The following is a 20,627-nucleotide window of genomic DNA, read 5'->3' on the forward strand; positions in this document are numbered from 1 at the left end:
TTTTACTTTTAAATAATGATTATAGATAAATATATATATTTAAGTTATAAAATTTGAAGCGCAAATAATTGAAATTTTGTACTAATATTAATTTTTGAATTATTTAATACTATTATAATTAAAAAACTTATATAATGCTCTTACTAAAAAAATTATGATAGGTAAATTTCTATGCTTAATTAATATTTCTTTCTATATTTTTCTTTTTTCCTTTTTGTCAAATATTTTTTGTAACACATTATAATTTGGAAAATTTTTAATACATTATCAAACATATAAATTTGTATTTTTAAAATTACCAAAAAAAGTAAATGATGGTATAATAATTAACAATGAGCTCCGATATGGTTTGACTTATATGTAAAATTAGTTCTTTTTTATAAGTAAAATTTTGAAAGAAAGAAAGATTCAAAATTGACTTTTGAACAAGTGGTACATATATTTATTGTTAAATTAAATACTTCAATTTAAACCCAAGCTAGTTATCATTGACATTTGTGAATAAATTAAATGCCATTAATTTGATTTAAAATAATTAGGTTGGATGGCTTATTTTAATTTGGTTAGGGTTTAGACATGTGATTTGTCTTTTGCACGTTGTGTATACAAACTATTTTTCTGAACATTTGGAAATTTTCTTTCATCCATTTTTTTAACTAGAAAGATGTTGATTAATAAATAAATCTAAATTATTTTTACAAATTACAAATTGCCTTGATATATTTGGCTTCACATGCATATTCTTCTATTCAAATCTTTCCTCTCCCAGAAATAAAATCTTGATAAAAGAAATTAATGCTATATAAAAATTCAAATTTCATAAGAATTATGACAATGAAATAAAAAATTTAATTACTTGTTCATTTAATCAATAAATTAGTAAAAATTAATTAGTTAGGTTTAAACCAAGATTAAAAATTAGTTATTGTGTTCAAGTGGTATTTAATTAAGAAAATGTGAAAAAAAAATGCTTCTTGAAGGTTGAACCCTATTGCTTAAATCTTGGTAGTTCTCACTACAAAGAATTGAAGAAAGAAGAGGGCAAAGTTTGGTTTTCTTTAACTTAGAAGGTGTTTGGTACCTTACAATATAATATGATTACAAACAATGTGATTACAAGTAATGAGATTACATGGAAGATAACATCGTAATATTTGGTATATAAGCAAAGTAATGATTAAAATGTAGGGAATGTACTGTCAATTTTCAGAATTACTCCTATATATTAAAATATTAATTTAATATTCTTGTATTTTTTATTAATAATTTTTATATAATATCATATCTTAAATATATATATTTTATAATTGAGAAAAAGGGGATTCATACCTTGCTCTTTAGGTAAGGAGATCATGTACCAACAAATGAACCAAATGCTTCGGTGCAAATATATTTTTAATGCCATAAATTTTTTTTTATTTTTAATATAATTTCCTATATTATATATTTTATTTTAATTTCTATTTCAAAAGCAATATCTAATATTTTATTTTAAGTTGAAGGGTAAAAATGTCTTTAAAAATATTATAAACTGCAATGCAATCTTATCACATTAGTTTTGTACTTTAATCACATCACATCCATGGGTTATAATGTGATTGCATTGCAATTTTATTTTTCAGTAGTTTGTTACAAAACAAACACTATAATATAATTTAATTAGACATATTGTAAAAAATGTGCTCTTACTTTCCTCATAACAAAAGCTACCTTAATTTCCTATAGTTGTTGGCCATCTTTCCTTAAAGTTTAAGCTCCCACGGCATCAAAACCCACTTCCCTATTAAACAAGCCATTCCCTTGAACAAGGATAAAACTCTTCCTTGTGATCACTATGACCAAATAAGCCCTTGTCCTAAGTAGTCATCAATAAGCCTAACCTACTGTGATACCCAACATCCCACATCTGATGTGAATGTGATTGTTAAGACCTATATAACAATCAAAGTCCATTACTACTAGCAACTTGAACTTGAGCTTTTGAAGGCCATGTGGTTTAGGCCTAAAAAGTTGTTGGGCTAGTGGTTAGACTTGGGTCGTTTCAAATGGTATCAAAGCTTATGTCAGTCTGATGTGAGCTTTCATATTGTTCTGGTGAGATTTTAATCTCGTGGATGTGATGTGTGACCTTAATAAGGACATCAAGGATTTGAGTGGGTGGAATTGTGATACCTAAAATCTCACATCTAATGTGAATATGATTGTTAAGACCTATATAACAATCCAAGTCTATCACCATTAACAACTTGAGCTTAAGCTTTTGAGGACCACGTGGTTTAGGTCCAAAAAGTCGCTAGGTCAATGGTTGGACTTAGGTCGTTACAAATTTTTTTTTTAAATATGATAAAGTAAGACTAACCGATTTTCTTATGAATGTGATAATGTAGTTTGACACCAACTAAAATATATCTACTCTATTTCAAAAAGTCTTTTTTATTTTATTTTATTTATTTAGTTAATTATTTATTAAATTTTTTTTTGGGATGGATCAGAGCGACAAAGGGCTGAATCTCAGTGGATCGTGGCAGTAAGGCCACTCCACCACTTACAATACCCCGTTGCGTACTTAAGTCATCTACGAAGGATTCTACCCATCGCTTGGTGGGAATTACGCTTTAAGGAGCCCGCGCGGCTCGTCCGCCGCGAGGGCTACACCAACAACAGTTGCCCTTAGGGGTCGAGGGCCCTACTGCAAATCTTCATGTTTTATTTATGCAAGATTTTAATGTAATTTTAGGGATGGATTAGTTAGCTGCAAATTTTGCTAAAGTTGACTGTCGAGGAAAAAGTGTGGACTTTGAGATTCTTGGGGAAACACCTTTTTGTTTTTGTGATAGTGGTATTTACACTCATTTACAAGTTATCTCTACTTTAAAAGCAAGGCGATCGATTACTAATGGTTGCAAACGATTTAAGTGGGTAGGATTGTGATACCCAATGTCCCACATCTGATGCGAATATGATTGTTAAAATCTATATAACAATCTAAGTCCATCACTACTAGCAACTTAAGCTTGAGCTTTTAAGGGCCACATGATTTAAGCCCAAAAAGCTACTGGACCAGTGGTTGGACTTAGGTCATTACAAATAGTATCAGAGTCTGTGCTAGTCCGATATGAGCTTTCACATTGTTCTAGTGAGATCTTGGTCCCGTGAATGTGAAGTGTTTTTCAAAATTGATCTTCGGTCTGGTTATCATTAGTTGAAAGTGAGAATTGAAGATGTTGCCAAAACTGCTTTTCATACCCGATATGGGCATTATGAGTTCCTTGTTAACCCTTTTGGGTTAACAAATGCTTCAGCTACTTTTATGGACTTAGTTAATAGGGTTTTTAAGCCTTATTTGGATAAGTTTGTGGATTGATGATATTCTGGTGTATTCCCCAAGCTCGATAGATCATGAAAAGCATTTAAGGGTTGTTTTGGAGCTTTTAAGGTAGAAATAGTTGTTTGCTAAACTAAAGAAATGTGAATTTTGACTTTCTAGTGTTGTTTTCCTTGGGCATGTGGTGTCGAAGGATGGGATTTTGGTGGATTCAAAGAAAGTTGAAGCAGTGGTGAATTAGAAAGATTTTCTGATTTGCTGCTTGAAAGTAAAATTGACAAAGTCAGGTAAGTGATTAATATCCCTTTGGTATTTTCACACCTTAAAAAAAATTAGCCTCAATATGAAATTGAATTTCATATATTATGTATAATATGTTTTGTCCTATGATTTGTAAAAATCGGGTTGAGCTTGTAATATATATAGATATATGTGATTTTCGTATCTTAAATTTTAGAATGTAAATTTTTGTGAAATATGATTTCTAATTTGAAATATGAATATAATTTTTGTCTAACATATGCATATACGATTATATTTGTGATTACATATATAAATACTTAGTTTGAAATAAAAATGCTTTTGGTGTGCACGATATGTGTTTTGTGAAAATAAATATTATCGTTTTGTGAACTTGGATAATCAGAAAATATATTTTGTTTTGTCTCTTAGTATGGTTATGTTATGATCCTGCCGATGAGGGCTAAACGTTGGCCATGTCGACATGTATTATACGATTAGAGATCGATCTCCCAACTGCACCACCAATTACAGAATAGTAGTATTTGTGATCTCTGCTTAGAGCAGCTAATGATTGATTCTGATATACTTATGACTTATGCCACTATGGTTAATTGTGGTTTTGATATGATTATAACCCATGCCACTAGGGTTAATTGTGGATTCTATTATGATTATGACCTATGCCATAGGGGTTAAGTATGGCCATGGTATGTTACAGGAGATCAATAAAAATTTGAAATCAATGTGAAATTATATTTTGTTTTGTTATCTGAAAGTTTCGAAATTGTGTTAGCTATGTTATCTAAAATGAAATTGTGTTTGTTTTTGTACTTCAAAAATGAAATTTTGAAATATACTTTTGGAATGAGATTACCCAAAAATTTTGTTTTGATATCTATATATGTATTAGTAATTTTGGCCTAAATGTTTTGAGCATGCCTAACCCAGCTGAAGGGATGTCAGTTACTTGTTAAGTGGTTGTACTCATTCTTATAATCCTTATCATTTTTACAGATTTCAACACATATTCATGTGTGGGGATTAGACTTATATGATGAGAACTTTGGTTAGCAAGATTAGTACATGTCTATTGACATTTATAAGTTTTGATGTAACTATTAGGATTTTAGTTTGTAAAGAGATGACAGCTAGATGAGAAATTTGTACCTTTTGCAAGATTATATATATTGTATTATTTGGAGATTTGAGGTTTGTCAAGTGTAAAAATTTAAAGAGATTCTACAGTTATTACATTTAATTTAGTAAGATATTGTTGCCTTTCATGCTTATGGGATTCAGCTCATGAGTATGTGGCGTCTATTAGGTCCCAAAACCTTAGGTTTGGGGCGTGACACCTACCCACAGTATGACTCGAGAACCATTTTATATCAACAAAAGGCCAAAATCGCCTAGTTTGGTTTCTAGAATTAAAACCATTTTAACTTTGTACATATCGACAATTTTTCTTACTATGCATATGTCTTCAAATAGTTTCTTAAACTTCTAATGTTCTAATGCTAGAAATTTCCTATAAATAATAATTTTATAAATACCATAATTATTTTCATTTAAAATAAGGTTGAAATTTATCATTTTATATAATTTTCATTTAACGACAAAATAACAATATTTGATATCGAAACATTTAGATCAATATGGAGTTCAACCCTTTTAATAAGAATGGCATTGATTACCATAATATACATGTATTAAATAAAAACCAATTAACATATAATATATGTGTATATATATATATACGTGTGTGTGTAGTTAGATAAGTACGTAGATACAAACATAAGGATACATTCTTTCTTTATTTGTTATTTTAATCAATTAATTAAAAAGAATGAAAAAAATGGTCCTACTCAAACATGACATTACCGTTCAATCACTTGTATAGATTATTTTAATTAAAACATGAATAAGAATTTTTTAAGGTACCCTACATCATTTGCCCTTCCTAATAATACCAAAATCCGTGTGACAAAGGATCAATTATAAATTGATTCATTTCCCAATACTACACATTCAACAAGTGTAGATATGCTTGACCTCATACGGACCACAGAAAGCAATTGTAGAAGAAGATTATAGCTGCAACCATCCCACCGCAGATTTTGATGTCAACCACTTCTGCCATGGTGTCCCAACCCATTTTCCTATTCTTCACCGTCCGTAGGTGTGAACCAGAGCTCGTGAAAGCCGGCCAGGCCCACCCCTCGTGAGCTCAAACTGTTATCGAACATCGATGACCAAGAGGGTCTTCGGACCCAGATCCCTATTATCCAATTTTATCAGTACAATCCTTCCATGCAAGGGAAGGATCCGGCTAAGGTTATCAGGGAGGCACTTGGAAAAACTCTTGTGTTTTACTATCCATTTGCTGGTAGGCTTAGGAAAGGGCGTAACCGTAAGCTTATGGTGGACTGTACTGGTGAAGGCGTGCTGTTTATTAAGGTCGATGCTGATGTTAAACTTGAGCAATTTGGTGAAGAACTTCTGCCACCATTTCCTTGCTTGGATCAGCTTCTTTACAATGTTCCCAGCTCCAGAGGGATGCTAAATTGCCCATTGCGGTTGATCGAGGTATTAATTTGTTTATTACTCCAAGTTATGATCAAGATTCTAAGAAAAATTAATTTGTGCTAAATTGCCCATTGTTCATTTTACTAGTTATGAAAGTTGTTTTCTTTAAAAAAAAAAAAAAGTTCCTGTTCTGTACTCCACAATTAGGAAAATTTTGGGATATTGTTATTCAGTAAAAGTAGGAAAATTTAGATGTTGCTTATCTCATGGAGACAAATGGAAACTAATAATTTTTCAAAGCTAACGCCATAATTATTCATGGTAATTAATAGATATAAAAATCAATTAAGCATATCTTTTTCTATTAAAAGAAAATAAAAAAATAATACATCTATATCAAAATAACATTAATCAATATTTCTTATGCAAGGTTACAAGGATGAAATGCGGTGGTATCATCTTTGCCCTTCGACTCAACCACACTATGAGTGATGCCGCTGGCCTATTCCAATTCATTAAGATGGCACAAGGCGCAATCTCTCCTTCAATCCCACCTGTATGGGAAAGGCATCTCCTAAGTTGTTGAACTCTTCCACAGGTCACATGTACGCACCATGAATTCGACAAAGTAGATGATATAAAATCATGTTCAATCTTCACCCCATTAGAAAACATGGTTCATCGCTCATTTTTCTTCAATCCCTCTCATATATCCACCATCTGTAGATTTGTTGCTTTGCATCTTTGCCATTGTTCCACATTTGAAGTCTTAACTGCTTGCTTATGGCGTTGCCGGACACTTGCCTTACAATTCGACCCTGATGAACAAGTTCGCTTGCTATGCATTGTCAATGTATGCTCCAAGTTTAATCCTCCATTGCCAAAAGGATATTACGGGAACACAATCGTGCACCCTGTAGTTGTAACAATAGCTGGAAAATTATGCCAAAACCCTTAGTGAAGCAAACCAAGGAAACTATGACTGAAGAGTAGGTGAAATCGTGGTGGATTTTTTGGTGACAAATGGTCGGCCACCCACTAGCTTGGTTTGAGCCTACCTAGTTTCGGATGCAAGACATGCCAAGTTTTTCAATGTTAATCTTGGATGGGGTAAACCTGGTGGACCTGCCACAGGAGTGGTGGCAAGCTTTCAAATACCTCATAGGAGTAAGAAAGGGGAAGATGGACTTGTGGTTGCCGTCTCCAGCTATGGAAAGATTTGTTGAAGAGTTGAATAGAATGTTAAAGGATCATCCATCTGCTAGTCAAAGTAATTCCACTTTCATTCAATCTACTTTGTAGAAGTAATGGGTGCGTACGTACTGCGTCATAAGGAGAATGGTGTAATTCCTATTAACTATTTGCTTTGTAAATTATCCTCATCTTCATGTCTTACATCTCACTTCATTAAGTTTCTCTTTTAGTTGTGCACCAATTGTCTTTCAATTTTCACAATATTCTTTTTATGAACAAATTTTCATAATTTAATTTTTTATATCAAATTATTTTGATTGTCATGATAAGATGATAATCGATAAGCAAAACAAAATTTTAGAAATTCTTTAAATGAGGTAAATGGTGCATATACTAATTATCTTTGAATTTCAAATTCTTTTATGAAAAAACTTCGATAATTTTTGTTACACTAAATGCTTATACTTGTTATGAGTGGACAATGATCAATAAATGCTGTAAAATTTTCACAGTCTTCTAAATGAAGGAAAAGATACATATACACTAATTGTATTCAAATTTTGGTATTTTTATTTTATGGAATTTGCACAATTGTCTTGGATGATAATTTATAAATGAGGCCAAAAAAAAAAATCTCCCACCAAAAAGTGAAATTAGAGAAAAAGGATGAGGTGGCTTAAGCTCAACCAATTTCATTGCTAGGGCCAAGGCCTATTTCTCTAATTTCGTGCATTTATTCTTTGAACAACCCATTTTTGGGCCAGGCTCCACCTAAACCTATGCACAGGCTTTAAAGGGTGGCAGAGCACCATCTATCCCTAAAGAAAGTAGTACATAACAAGCAATACTCAATCAGTTAAAAAGTGTGGTTTGAAAACTTTATTACCAAATATAGTAAAAAATAGGTTAGTTGTGCATGGAGTTCTTGTTCGTGCATGAGACTGTAGTTCCTTTTTCAATCTTGCCAATGTCTGGGGAAAATTAATATCTATTGAGGCTAAAACGTCAAAATGCAAGAATTTCAACTATGGTGTTATGTTGATTTTCACTGATAAGAAGGCATTGATTGATGAGGTCATCGATGAGGTCATTGACTTGTTGATTGCCAATTAGATTTGTTCGATTTTTGCGAGTATAAATTACTTGTGGAAGATGGTTTTGTGTTTTTGGATGGTGTTGATAAACAGGTGAATGAAGCTAGAGAAAAAAAATGACATTTTCTCAGCCACGGATTCTCTGCAATGTCCTTGTTTCATCATGGAGGTGGAAGACAATGTTAAGGTGGGGATCAAAACTTGAACTAGATTGTGCTAATACGTTGGTGGAGAAGAAATTTTAAAAGGGTACTCTGTATTAGTGTTGCAGATAAGCTCACCTTTTCTACAGCCACAGCAAATAAGCCAGCCACAACAGATAAGCTAGATAAGCTCACATCTGTTACAGCCACAGCAGATAGCTTAGTGTTGCAGATAAGCTCACCTTTGTTACAGCCACAACAGATAAGCTCACCTCAACCACACGGGACAAACATATTTAAATTTATAGATGAGATATGTTGACTTGTGATAACTATCTTATAAACTAACATTATCATCTTTGTATTATAAATACATGAGTGTGAAATTGAAACAACAAATAGTTTTCCTTCATATTCAATATCTTGTATTGAATTCCTTTATGGAATCAGAGCAGATATAAGCTCCATCGAGTTTTTTTTTCTTCACGTTTCAACTACCATGTCATCTTTAAGCTCAGACAAGACCAACTACCTTCCAACAACACTCTTGAATCTTGCACTTCTTTTCTTAAATCTACAAACTCCCTTGATCACTATTAATGCTGCTGCTCACCTACCTATAAAACTCACACCCATAAACTTTCCCTATTGGTTGACTTAATTCAAATCTCTCTTAATTGGATACAAATTACTTGGGTATGTGGATGGTTCCACTCCTTGCCCTCCAATTATGATCCCATAAGAAGGCTTCGACCCCCCCATTCTTATTGCCAATCCAGCATATGATCATTGGATACGACAAGATCAACTTCTACTTCATGGTATTATTTCCTCAACTACTGAAAATGTTGTACCTTTCTTTGCTTCTGCTGAATCTTCCTTCGATGCTTGGACTAAAATCAATAAGTTGTATGCTAACAAGTCCCGATCTCGTATGATGACACTACGAGAAAAACTTACCAAACCCAAAGGCACTAAGACAGTCTCCGAATATTTCCAAAATCTCAGAAGTGTTATTGATGAACTTGCGTTGGTGAATTCACCTGTAAGTGAAGATGACCTTGTTATCCATGCTCTTAATGAAATTAGATCTGACTTCAAACAAATTGTTGTTAGTGTAAGAGCTCGAGAGTCCTTCATTACCTTTGAAGAACTATTAGATAAGTTCACCGATTATGAAGAGGTTATCAAGAAACAAGAGTCCTCAACTGACATTATCATCCTTTCTGCACATCATGCTACCAAACCTATTTCTTCTCATTCTGATCTACCAAAGCATTTTAGGCCTTCTCACAATACCTGGTTTGCGTCACTATCTACTTTTTCTAAACATTCATCATCCACAAACTTCAAGGTTGTTTGTCAGTTCTATGATAAACTAGGACATTCTGCTAAGCATTGCTTCAAAATTTGACCTAAGTCTTCTACTCTAATTACTAATCATGCTCGAACAGAAGCATCATCCTCTTAGTGGTTAGTTGACTCAGGTGCCTCTCATCATGTCACTAATCAGTTACACAACTTACAGTTTGCATCTGAGTATGGCGATCTTGATGAACTTTTGATTGGTGATGGCACAAGTTTACCAATTTCTCATACTGGTTCCACCTTCATTCATCTTTCCTCTCAAACTTTGTCTTTAAATAATGTTTTATGTGTTCCTCTAGCAAAAACCAATCTTATATCTATTTCAAAATTCACTGCCACCAATAATGTCTCTGTTGAATTTTTTCCATCTTTTTTCTTGGTGAAGGATCTTCAAACAAGGAAGCCACTTGCTCAAGGCCTGAATAGAGGTGGGGTCTATGCTTTTCGAGAAACTGAGCTTTTAATTAAACCCTTTGCCCTTACAAATCTTGGACTCAAGACAAACATTTATACATGGCATCAAAGACTTAGTCACCCTTCCTCTCAAACTCTACAGTCAGTCATCAAGACTTCTTCTCTACCCTGCTCCCAAACCAATAAATTTACATCTTGTGATGCTTGTTGCTATAATAAAATTCACAGACTTCCTTTTCATAAGTCTAGTTTAGTTAGTGGAGGACCTCTTGATATCACATATAGTGATGTTTGGGCGCCAGCCAAAGTCTCTAGCATTGATGGTTATAGATATGTTATATCTTTTATTGATCATTATACTAGATATAATTGGTTCTATCCATTAAAATTTAAATCTAATGTCTATTCTTTATTTCCTAAATTTAAAAGTTTGGTTGAAAATTATTTTAAAACTTCTATTGTTACTATCTATTCTAATTGTGGGGGTGAATTTACAAAATTGAAATCTTTTTTCAACTCTTTTGCCATCCAGCATTTACAAACACCCCCACATACTCCTCAGCACAATGCAATCGTTGAGCGTCTACATAGAAGTATTGTTGAAACTGGACTCACCTTACTCCATCAAGCATCCATGCCTTTGTCCTATTGGTCTTTTGCTTTCTCTACTGCCGTTTATTTGCTAAACAAATTGCCATCTCCTGTTATTGGAAACAAATGTCCTTATCAGTCCCTTTTCCATCAAGATCCTAATCTTGCTAAACTAAAAGTTTTTGGCTGTTTATGCTATCCATGGCTTAAACCTTATAACACACATAAACTTCAAAGAAAATCTACTCCTTGTGTGTTTCTTGATTACTCTACGCATCAAAATGCTTACCTTTGTCTTGACAGTCAATCTCACAAAATTTTCACATCGAGGCTTGTCCTGTTTGATGAGTCAAAATTTCCCTTTGCTACCAAGTCTACCTCTAGCACCTCAGTTTTTGATATTTCTTACTCCCAATGGCATCCTGCACATGACACTCCTATCTTTGCTCCAAATTTTCCTTCATCTTCTTAGGCTGTTGATTTGTCTTCTGCTCCCACCTCTCATTCATCTCTGCAAGTGGCTGACATGTGTGGCAATTCTTCCACTTAGGTAATTCCATCTTTACCTATTCCTCACTCTTCTCCTCACCTAACCGTGCAGCCTTCTATATCATCTCAACCTCAGAGGACACATCCCATGATTACTCGATCACAAAACAATATTTTTAAACCTAAACAGCTTCATCTGACCACCATTCATCCTCTCCCTAATTTCATTGAACCGACCTCTGCCTCACAAGCAATACGTCATCCGCATTGGAAGCAAGCCATGCTTGATGAGTATACTGCCCTTACAAATAATGAAACATGGGAACTAGTTCCACCTCCTCCTAACAGAACTATAGTGGGTTGCAAGTGGATTTTTCGCATTAAACGGCATCCTGATGGTTCCATTTCTCGACACAAAGCTTGTTTGGTTGCCAAAAGCTTCAGCCAAAGGCTTCAACCAAAGGCCTGGTCTTGACTTCACGGAAACGTTCAACCCTGTAGTCAAACCTGTCACCATCCGGTTGGTTCTATGCTTGGCGGTTTCTAACAATTGGCACTTGCATCAATTGGCTGTAAACAATGCCTTTTTACAAGGCAAACTAACTGAAGAAGTATATATGCAGCAACCCCCGATCTTGTATGACACAACCAAGCCTCATCATGTCTGCAAACTTAAGAAAGCAATATATGGTCTTAAACAGGCCTCTCGAGCATGGTATCAAGCCTTGAGTAGTTTCTTACTTTCTTCTGGCTTCACTCAATCAGTAGCTGATGCATCCTTATTTATTTATCATTGCAATGGCATCACTGCATATCTCCTGGTCTATGTGGATGACTTGATTCTGACAAGAAACCACACCGCATTTCTCTCCAGCTTTATTCAACGTCTTGCCTCGCAATTTTCTATTAAGGATCTTGGTTCTTTACGCCACTTCCTTGGCATTGAAGTTGTTCCTATAGCACAAGGGCTTTTTCTCTCTCAACACAGATATATCTCAAATATTCTTATCAAAGTTGGTATGTCTGGTGCAAAAGCATTTACCACACCAATATCTACTACAACTCGTCTTTGTCTCCATGATGGTTCTGCAGTAGCCGATGATGAGGCATTCCTAAAAATTGTTGGTTGCCTCCAATATCTTGTTCTTACTAGACCAGATATTTGTTTTGTTATAACAAACTATCCTAGTTTATGCATAAACCATCCACACTGCATTTTCAAGCTTTCAAGAGAGTATTGAGGTATCTTAAAGGCACCATGTTCCATGGTCTATTCATTAAAAAGGAACTCTCTCCATCTCTCCAAGTCTTCACGGATTCTGATTGGGCAGGAAATCCTAATGATAGGACCTCTACTTCTGCATTTATCATTTATCTTGGTGGTACTCTCATCTCTTGGAGTTCAAAAAAACAAAAGATGGTCGCTAGGTCCTCTACAGAGGCTGAATATCGTGCTATATCAACCGTTATTTCAGAGGCTACATGGATTCAATCTCTCCTTCATGAAATTCAACTTGTCCTACCTAGCTCTCCCTCTGTATACTGTGATAACTTAAGTGCCACCTACACTTGCAAAAATCCAGTTTTTCATACAAAGATGAAGCATTTGCAATTAGACTATTTTTTTGTCCGAGAAAAAGTGAGCCAGGGGCAACTTCATGTTCACCATATTGCCACAGAACATCAGTTAGTAGATGCTCTTACTAAACCATTATCCAAAGCAAGGTTTCACTTCCTTCTATCCAAGATTGGAGTCACTAATGGTGCCACCATCTTGCGGGGGCATATTAGTGTTGCAGATAAGCTCACCTCTGCTACAGCCACAGCTAATAAGCCAGCCACAATAGATAAGCTAGATAAGCTCACCTCTATTACAGCCACAGCAAATAAGCTCACCTCAACCACACGGGACAAACATATTTAAATTTATAGATAAGATATGTTGACTTGTGATAACTATCTTATAAACTAACATTATCATCTTTGTATTATAAATACATGAGTGTGAAATAGAAACAGCAGACAGTTTTCCTTCATATTCAATATCTTGTATTGAATTCCTTTACTCTGGAGTTTAATGAAGACGTTCCAGATGTCAAAAATAGGAAATAATTATCAGGCCTTGATCGTGATGGAGAAGGCTTTGGACAAATTTAGAATCATTAATGGCAGCGCCGGAGGAACAGGTGGCTGCCAGAAGGAAAGAGAATGACATGGGGAAAAAGATGACAAAATAATTGAAATGTTGGTGACAAGTCTCTTTCCGATATAGGGCTGGAAAGGAAAGGATCTGTGGCTTTTTTTCAACAAGAAGAGCCCACAGTGAGGAAGAGCTGGAACAAACCCCATTTCCGCTCATCTTTCCTTGTCGTCCAAGATGAATATTGAAAATCTAATCTTCAGAGTGAAGTTGAGAGGGAAAGCAACGAAAGTGAAGCACACAATTGCCAAAGAGGAAGAAAACAGAAGCTTCAAGGGGCAGATGCTGAAGATCTGAAGATAATGAATGGAACCTTATTGGATGGTGATTTTATTAACAAAAGTAATCGGATCTTTGAAGAGGCAAAAGAAATTTGGAGTCTCGGGAAAGATATCCTTGAATAAAATGATGAGTGATGTCAATGCGCGTGGAATACTGTTTTAATGGCTTGAAGACCGGCGTATAAAAAGTTCCTCCCATTTTCTATTTCATGGAACTTTGTTTAGGATTGTCGAGACCATGTGCAATGCACTGGAAAGACATCCTTATCTTAATTTGTTTGATGTGATTTGAGATTTGATATTTGTATTTAACGTTTACATTAGATGATCGGCGACAGACATCGGACGACGGTGAATGACTATCAGATTTTGGGTTTAGAGAGAGAAAGGGAGGCAGTCGTTGGTCTTGTGAGAGAAAGAGGAGAAAATAGGTTTGCTTTCTTTGGACCTTTTATTTTAAAACATTTTATGGCTCAGAATGACTTGAATTATCTTGTTCTACTTTGTCTGACTAAATTTAACTTTTTGTGATTTTTTATTTTGAAACGTGACAAATTAATTTTTCTTTTCATTTACTGTGGGACTTTGTCTGACTAAATTTAGCTTTTTGTAATTTTTTATTTTTTTAGGGAAGGCGACAGATTAATGTTTTTTTCCATTTACTGTGGAAGCGCACCTTGTAATCCATATAATAATTGTAATAATCATGTCAACTACATTCGACATCATTTTATCCAGTGTATTAGGTGGTCCTTATAACACTTGGTGGCAAATGATTCTCCAGATCTAATTAAGCCACGACCATATCTATTTCATAAATCTTATTGTAGTTGTTCACCGACAAATGGCTGAGCAACAAAAAATTAAAATAAAAATTCACCTATAAATACGAGAACAACTTATTGAATGAATTACGAAGAACAAGTCTCCATTAAATCGTCTCATTTAGCCTTTTCATCATTTTTTGCCATGGCACTGCTACCACCCACTTCTCTAGTATTTACAGTCCGAAGGCATGAACCCGAGCTAGTGGTCCCGGCTAAGCCTACCCCTCGTGAGTGTAAATTACTGTCGGACATCGATGACCAAGACGGTCACCGGTTCCAAATTCGAGGGCTCCATTTTTATCGGTTCAAACCCTCCATGCAAGGGAAGGACCCCGCTTGTATTATAAAGGAGGCACTTACCAAAGCCCTAGTGTTTTATTATCCATATGCTGGTAGACTAAGGGAAGGGCCAAACCGCAAACTTGTGGTGGATTGCACCGGAGAAGGTGTGCTGTTTATTCAGGCTGATGCTGATGTTACACTTGATCAATTTGGTGATTCACTACACCCTCCATTCCCATGTTATAAGGAGCTTCTTTATGAGGTCCCTGGCTCCAACGAACTATTAAATTGCCCATTGCTGCAAATTCAGGTATACATTTTACAAAGTAACTATATATATATTTTTTTTAATTTCAAGATTCAACCTTTTATTAACTATATTCAAATTAAGATGCAATTTTCAATTAATTTTATATAAAGATTGAGAGATAAGTTAAATGAAATTTCGCCACATGTAGACGTGGACTTTTATTACTGTTGTGATCACTTATTAGATATCATTAAAAAAATCTCTAAACAGTAACAAGTTAATTATGTACTTAAAAATTTAAGTTAAATTTTTTAACGAATGATTTTAATAGATATAAACTCAAACACAAAAATTTATATTTAGTGAGCATCAATTTAAGTTTATATTATAATAAAAGCTTTAAATTTAAATGTAATAACATATGTTACAAGGATACTTATAAATAAATTTCATAAAAAAAATAGAACAAAAGTACTTTCTCATATATATATATATATTTACTACGACAAATATAAAAGATTAAACTGACTTTGGTTAAACAGGTGACCCGTTTGAAATGTGGTGGTTTCATCTTCGCCCACCGGTTTAACCACACCATGAGCGACGCGGCTGGGCTAATCCAATTCATGTGTGCCATGGGGGAAATGGCACGAGGTGCACTTGCTCCGTCAACCCCACCGGTTTGGGAAAGGCACCTCTTGAATGCTCGACATTCACCGCTCATAACATGTGTCCACGACGAGTACGACAATGCCACTCTCACAAATGGCATAGAAATGCCAGACAACCTGCTTCATCGCTCTTTTTTTTTTGGACCAACTCAAATTTCAGCTCTTCGTAGATTTGTCCCTCACAACCTCCGTTGTTCAACGTTCGATATCGTAACTGCATGCTTATGGCGTTGTCGTACAAAAGCCTTGAAACTTGGCCCTAATGACGATGTTCGCTTCATCTGCATTGTCAATGCACGGTCCAAGTTTAATCCTCCCTTGCCGTCAGGATTTTACGGGAACGCACTCGGTTACCCTGTGGCTCTAACTACTGCAGGACAACTATGCCAAAATCCAATGGAATACGGAATAGAGCTAGTGAGACAGGCCAAGGCAAAGATAACGGAAGAGTACATGAAATCGACGGCTGATTTGATGGTGATAAGAGGTCGGCCAAATGTTAACACAGTTCGGTGCTTCATGGTGTCAGATTTAACACGTGCCAAGTTCAGAGAGGTTGATTTTGGATGGGGTGAGGCAGAGTTTGGTGGACCAGCCTATGGTGGGGATAGAATAAGCTTTTATATACCATCCAAGAATAAGGAAGGAGAGGGTGGGATTGTGGTGCCAGTTTGCTTGCCAGCCCCAGTAATGGAAAGCTTTGTTAAGGAACTAGATGGGATTTTGTCCAACAACGAGGCAGTGGTTGGAGCTGAGAATGAAATTTTGTCCAAGGACGAGGTCGTAGCTGGAGTTGAGAACGGAATTTTGTCCAAAGACGAGGCCGCAGCTAGAGTTGAGAATGAAATTTTGTCCAAGGACGAGGCCGCAGTTGGAGCAGAGAACAGAATTTTAATTTTGTCCAAGGACGAGGCCGCAGCTGGAGCTGAGAAATGAATTTAGTCCGAAGACAAAACAACAGCTAGAGTTGAGAGTAATTCTAACTGATTCTAGGCCATCACAGCTTAATCTCATTTCAAACAAATTTGTTACTCTCATCATGTTAAAAGATCATTTAGCTTGGTGACAGGCACCTTTATTTGTTTTTTTATTATTGTTTTTCTAATGTGTGATAAAATCCATGTTGTAATCTCCTAGGAGTTTTTCTTTTTTTAAATAATTGTATCTAGTTCTACTTTATTTGTGTATTTGCTTTGGAAAAAAAGGAGAGAATGGCTTCTTCTTTTTTATTTTCTTTTACTAACAAATCTTTATACTGTCTAAGGCAACAATTTTAATCACATAGATCTTAGGTGTCAATTTTAGTTCATATCCCTTAGTCATAATGGCAGGGAATTGAAATATTTAAGTTGGTAGACCAATGTAAAAGTATTCTCATGCTTAAATAGGAACCAACATATAGTCTTCCCAAAAGAAAGTCATTCTCTACTTAAAAAGATGGGTAAAACAAAAACAAGATTCAAGCAAGTAATCATTTAATCAACTAAGCCAATCGAGTATTTTTTTTTTTCTCAACTAATCAAAGTTTTTATTATAATCAGGATAAATCGGATACATGTCACTTGGTAAACCAGGGGAATAGATGTAAGAATACATCAACAAACGCCTAACTCAATTAACCAACTAACTTACATACCCATACTAACAATTACACGGTTTTAACTCCTTCCACTCACATTATTACCACCAAGCAAGAAACATGTCTGCCCTGTTCAAACCAAATTTTGCCAGTGAGTCCTAGATGTATGGCAAAATTTGATATCTCCAATGTGCCTCCATAGTAAATCAATGTCATTTAAGACATTCAGTAGAGGTTATGGTCTCAATGATTCATTGCATATCTATGACATTGCAACCTTTGAATCGGACTCAATCATCAAATGTTTAACACCCATCCATGAAGAGGAGGAAAACATTGTCATAGCATTCTTTAATTGTCGTTATTAGCTCAACAAAATTACAGTCTTGCTTATACTCCTAATGCTCCAAAAAAAAAAAAAAAACCCATAACCTTAGTACCTTACCATTATGGTCAGAAATTGCTCCTCCACATCCCATCGGACTGGGTTTTCCTCTTAAGGATTCATCCACATCGAATTTCATCTCACACTCCTCACATGGCACCCAGCATACATCCAACCTATAAACATATGTGAGGCTGAGGGAGTAGTAATCTTTCAAGGTTCATTGCACCACCCCACATCATTTACGTAATTCTAATTCTCATTTGCTTTGATCCAAAAAAGAGATCGTATTTTGACAAGGAATAGAATTAATCTCCTCACCATCCCAAGTTTTACATGTGAAAATAGTCTCATTACGTACGAAGCAAATTGACTAAAAAGTAGCACCACACACAATTGTCAAACATTTTTTCACCCTACCACTAAAGACTCCCTCAACACAAGATCTAAGGAAATTCCATTGAGTTAGGAATAATCCATTCCAAACCACCCATGAGGACTGAGAAGATGTCAAAATATGTACACAATCCTCCTCACACCTCCCACACCATCCACACAAATAGGAATCATTGTCAAAGCACACTCCTCTTGATCTCAAAAAAAAAAAAAACATTTAGCGGGAATGATATTAATTGTTATTAGTTAACCTTTGGTGTTTGATAAGATTTTTTTTCTCAATCAAGTTCATTTTATTCAGTACCAGTTCCTACTACAAAGACCAGAAAACCACAAAGGATTTTGGTTAACAAGTTTCAACTAAACAACCAGATTCTCAAATAGGGATTAAAAGAATTACACAACACCTTATAGATACCACCCAATGTTGTACGGCATCCCCATACACCCACCGTAGTTACACCACAAATTACAAAATACCCCATATAACATTAAGCCTATATAAATCATAGACACAATATTTTTTTGAAATTTCATAATGCATTAATCATAATAAGGAACCATCGTTCACCTTTTTACAAAGATTTTGCAAGGCTATACCCTTACAAAAGATAATGGGGGTATACCGGTACAAAATCTCCCACAATGCCTTTAGACCATCTCAAAAGTTCCATAATATGCAAATCCTGTACATCCTCAACAAATTCACCTCAACCCCTAATTTCAACCATGACATCAAGATAGTTAAGAAAGAAAACCTCCCAACAATTGCACTACAGCTATTCCACCAACACAATATAGCGTATCACCAGCATACATTCTTGTGTCCCTTCACAGACCTAGCATCAAAGTAGTGTCCACCTTTGCAACGCGTGCAGCACACATTCAAGAAAAACCATAGGTTTGACTAAGATACTCAAATTACCACCAAGCAAAGAACATCTCTTGTCTTTCCACATCAAACTTGGCCAATGAATCCGCAAATGTATTGGCTTCCCACAAAGTATGAATAAACTCATAATTTCTGATCAACTTCAAACAATTATCAATATGATTGAAAATTTTTCACAAAATCCATGAACTTTTTGGTGGTCCATGAACCCATCACAAAGTAACTTTTGAATCGAATTCAATCATTAATTTTTTGAGACCAACATAGTAGATAATGTAAATATTTGCAATGCATGTATGGTAGCCGTAAGTTCAGCATAGTTAGACTCTTGTATACCAAGAGGTCCGAAAAGAAGTCTCAATACTGATCGCTCATGGTTCCTCAATACTCCTCCACAACCTTTTGATCCCGATTTTCCTCATACCGAACCATCAATGTTAAACTTTAGCTGATCCAGTTTAAGGGGATTCCATGCTAGTCTAATCAGTAGGCTAACAACTTGTGCATTCTTTCTACACTTCCATGATGTCAGCCAGCATCCAATATCATCAATCTCCTCACCACCCTCACAGCTTTTTCAGCCAAAACAAAGATCTCATCTTGATTAAAAACAAAATTTTTATCTCATCCCAAGCTTTGTCATTAAAAATTGTATCATCGCGAACAAGTAAAATGAACTAAAGGGTAACCTCAAAAACCACATTCCACTCTTCCTAGATATCCCCCACCAAAAACATTCATCCCAATGCTTTGTAAATGTTTCCGTGAAGTTAGGACACACCCATTATAAACCCCATCCATTTATAAGAATTAATACCTCCAACTTTCTCGATCTGGTTTTTTATTGATAAGAAATAGAAAAGATGTTTTATTGGTGGTCTTTTCAGGTTGAGTAATTGAGGCTGTTCCCCCTTTTTTCCTCTTCTCTCAAGATGAAATTTTATTGGGAGCTAATCAAGAAAAGATCAGTTAAAAAGAGAGATGGTCTCCAACATAAGAGAAATATTCACCTGGTGAGAGTAATGAAATGTCTCACAAGCCACAAATAGGAAAGTAAGAACCCGCCCAATGAAACCCCAAAGACAAGACAACTAATCTGTACCAGACACAAAAAAGAAGAAAAGGAGTTGAGGTAGTCCTCCACATGCACCATCAGCAGTGGTGGACAATAGGGGTAGTCAGATGATTAGGGCAGAAGCGGAGAACAGATAGAAATACTCGAGGCAGCACCACCACAGTAGACATCAGATGACTCCTCAAAGGGGCAAAAAAGGAAAGAACTCAGCTCCAAACAGAGACAGATTACTTGATGTAGTTAATTCTCTAACGCATCTTGTTCTTGTCCTTGGTTTTTGTGTTTTGTTTTAGTTTTAAGTGGAACAATTTACCCCAATTTGATTCCGTTGACAATGCCAATTTTGTACCTCAAGTCAAGACCTAATTAATCTCCTTATGTAAAAAAGAACAACAATAATTT

General features: G+C 35.2%; 1 protein-coding gene and 1 pseudogene across 2 annotated transcripts; both read left to right on the top strand.

The window, feature by feature from the left end:
* The first annotated feature begins 5,569 nt into the window (after positions 1–5,569).
* On the top strand, positions 5,570–7,489 carry LOC18599661 (benzyl alcohol O-benzoyltransferase-like; annotated as a pseudogene). The gene is made up of 2 exons (XR_016026193.1): positions 5,570–6,154; positions 6,525–7,489. The product of XR_016026193.1 is annotated as a benzyl alcohol O-benzoyltransferase-like (transcript).
* A 7,276-nt stretch (positions 7,490–14,765) lies between these two features.
* Positions 14,766–17,124, top strand: LOC18599663 (benzyl alcohol O-benzoyltransferase-like). The gene is made up of 2 exons (XM_018122310.2): positions 14,766–15,287; positions 15,770–17,124. Exons 1-2 carry the CDS (start codon positions 14,775–14,777, stop codon positions 16,832–16,834), a joined length of 1,578 nt encoding a protein of 525 aa, XP_017977799.2. The 5' UTR covers positions 14,766–14,774; the 3' UTR covers positions 16,835–17,124.
* Positions 17,125–20,627: the final 3,503 nt, after the last annotated feature.

The sequence above is a fragment of the Theobroma cacao genome, chromosome 5, assembly GCF_053813885.1.
Source record: "Theobroma cacao isolate CCN51 chromosome 5, ASM5381388v1, whole genome shotgun sequence".
NCBI lineage: Eukaryota > Viridiplantae > Streptophyta > Magnoliopsida > Malvales > Malvaceae > Theobroma > Theobroma cacao.

What these genes read in the sequence shown, in the direction of transcription:
- LOC18599663 (XM_018122310.2), top strand. Translation starts at nt 14,775, where the DNA reads ATGAATTACGAAGAACAAGTCTCCATTAAATCGTCTCATTTAGCCTTT. An exon ending in GCCCATTGCTGCAAATTCAG is followed by an intron (nt 15,288 to 15,769) that starts GTATACATTTTA and finishes TTGGTTAAACAG; the next exon opens with GTGACCCGTTTGAAATGTGG.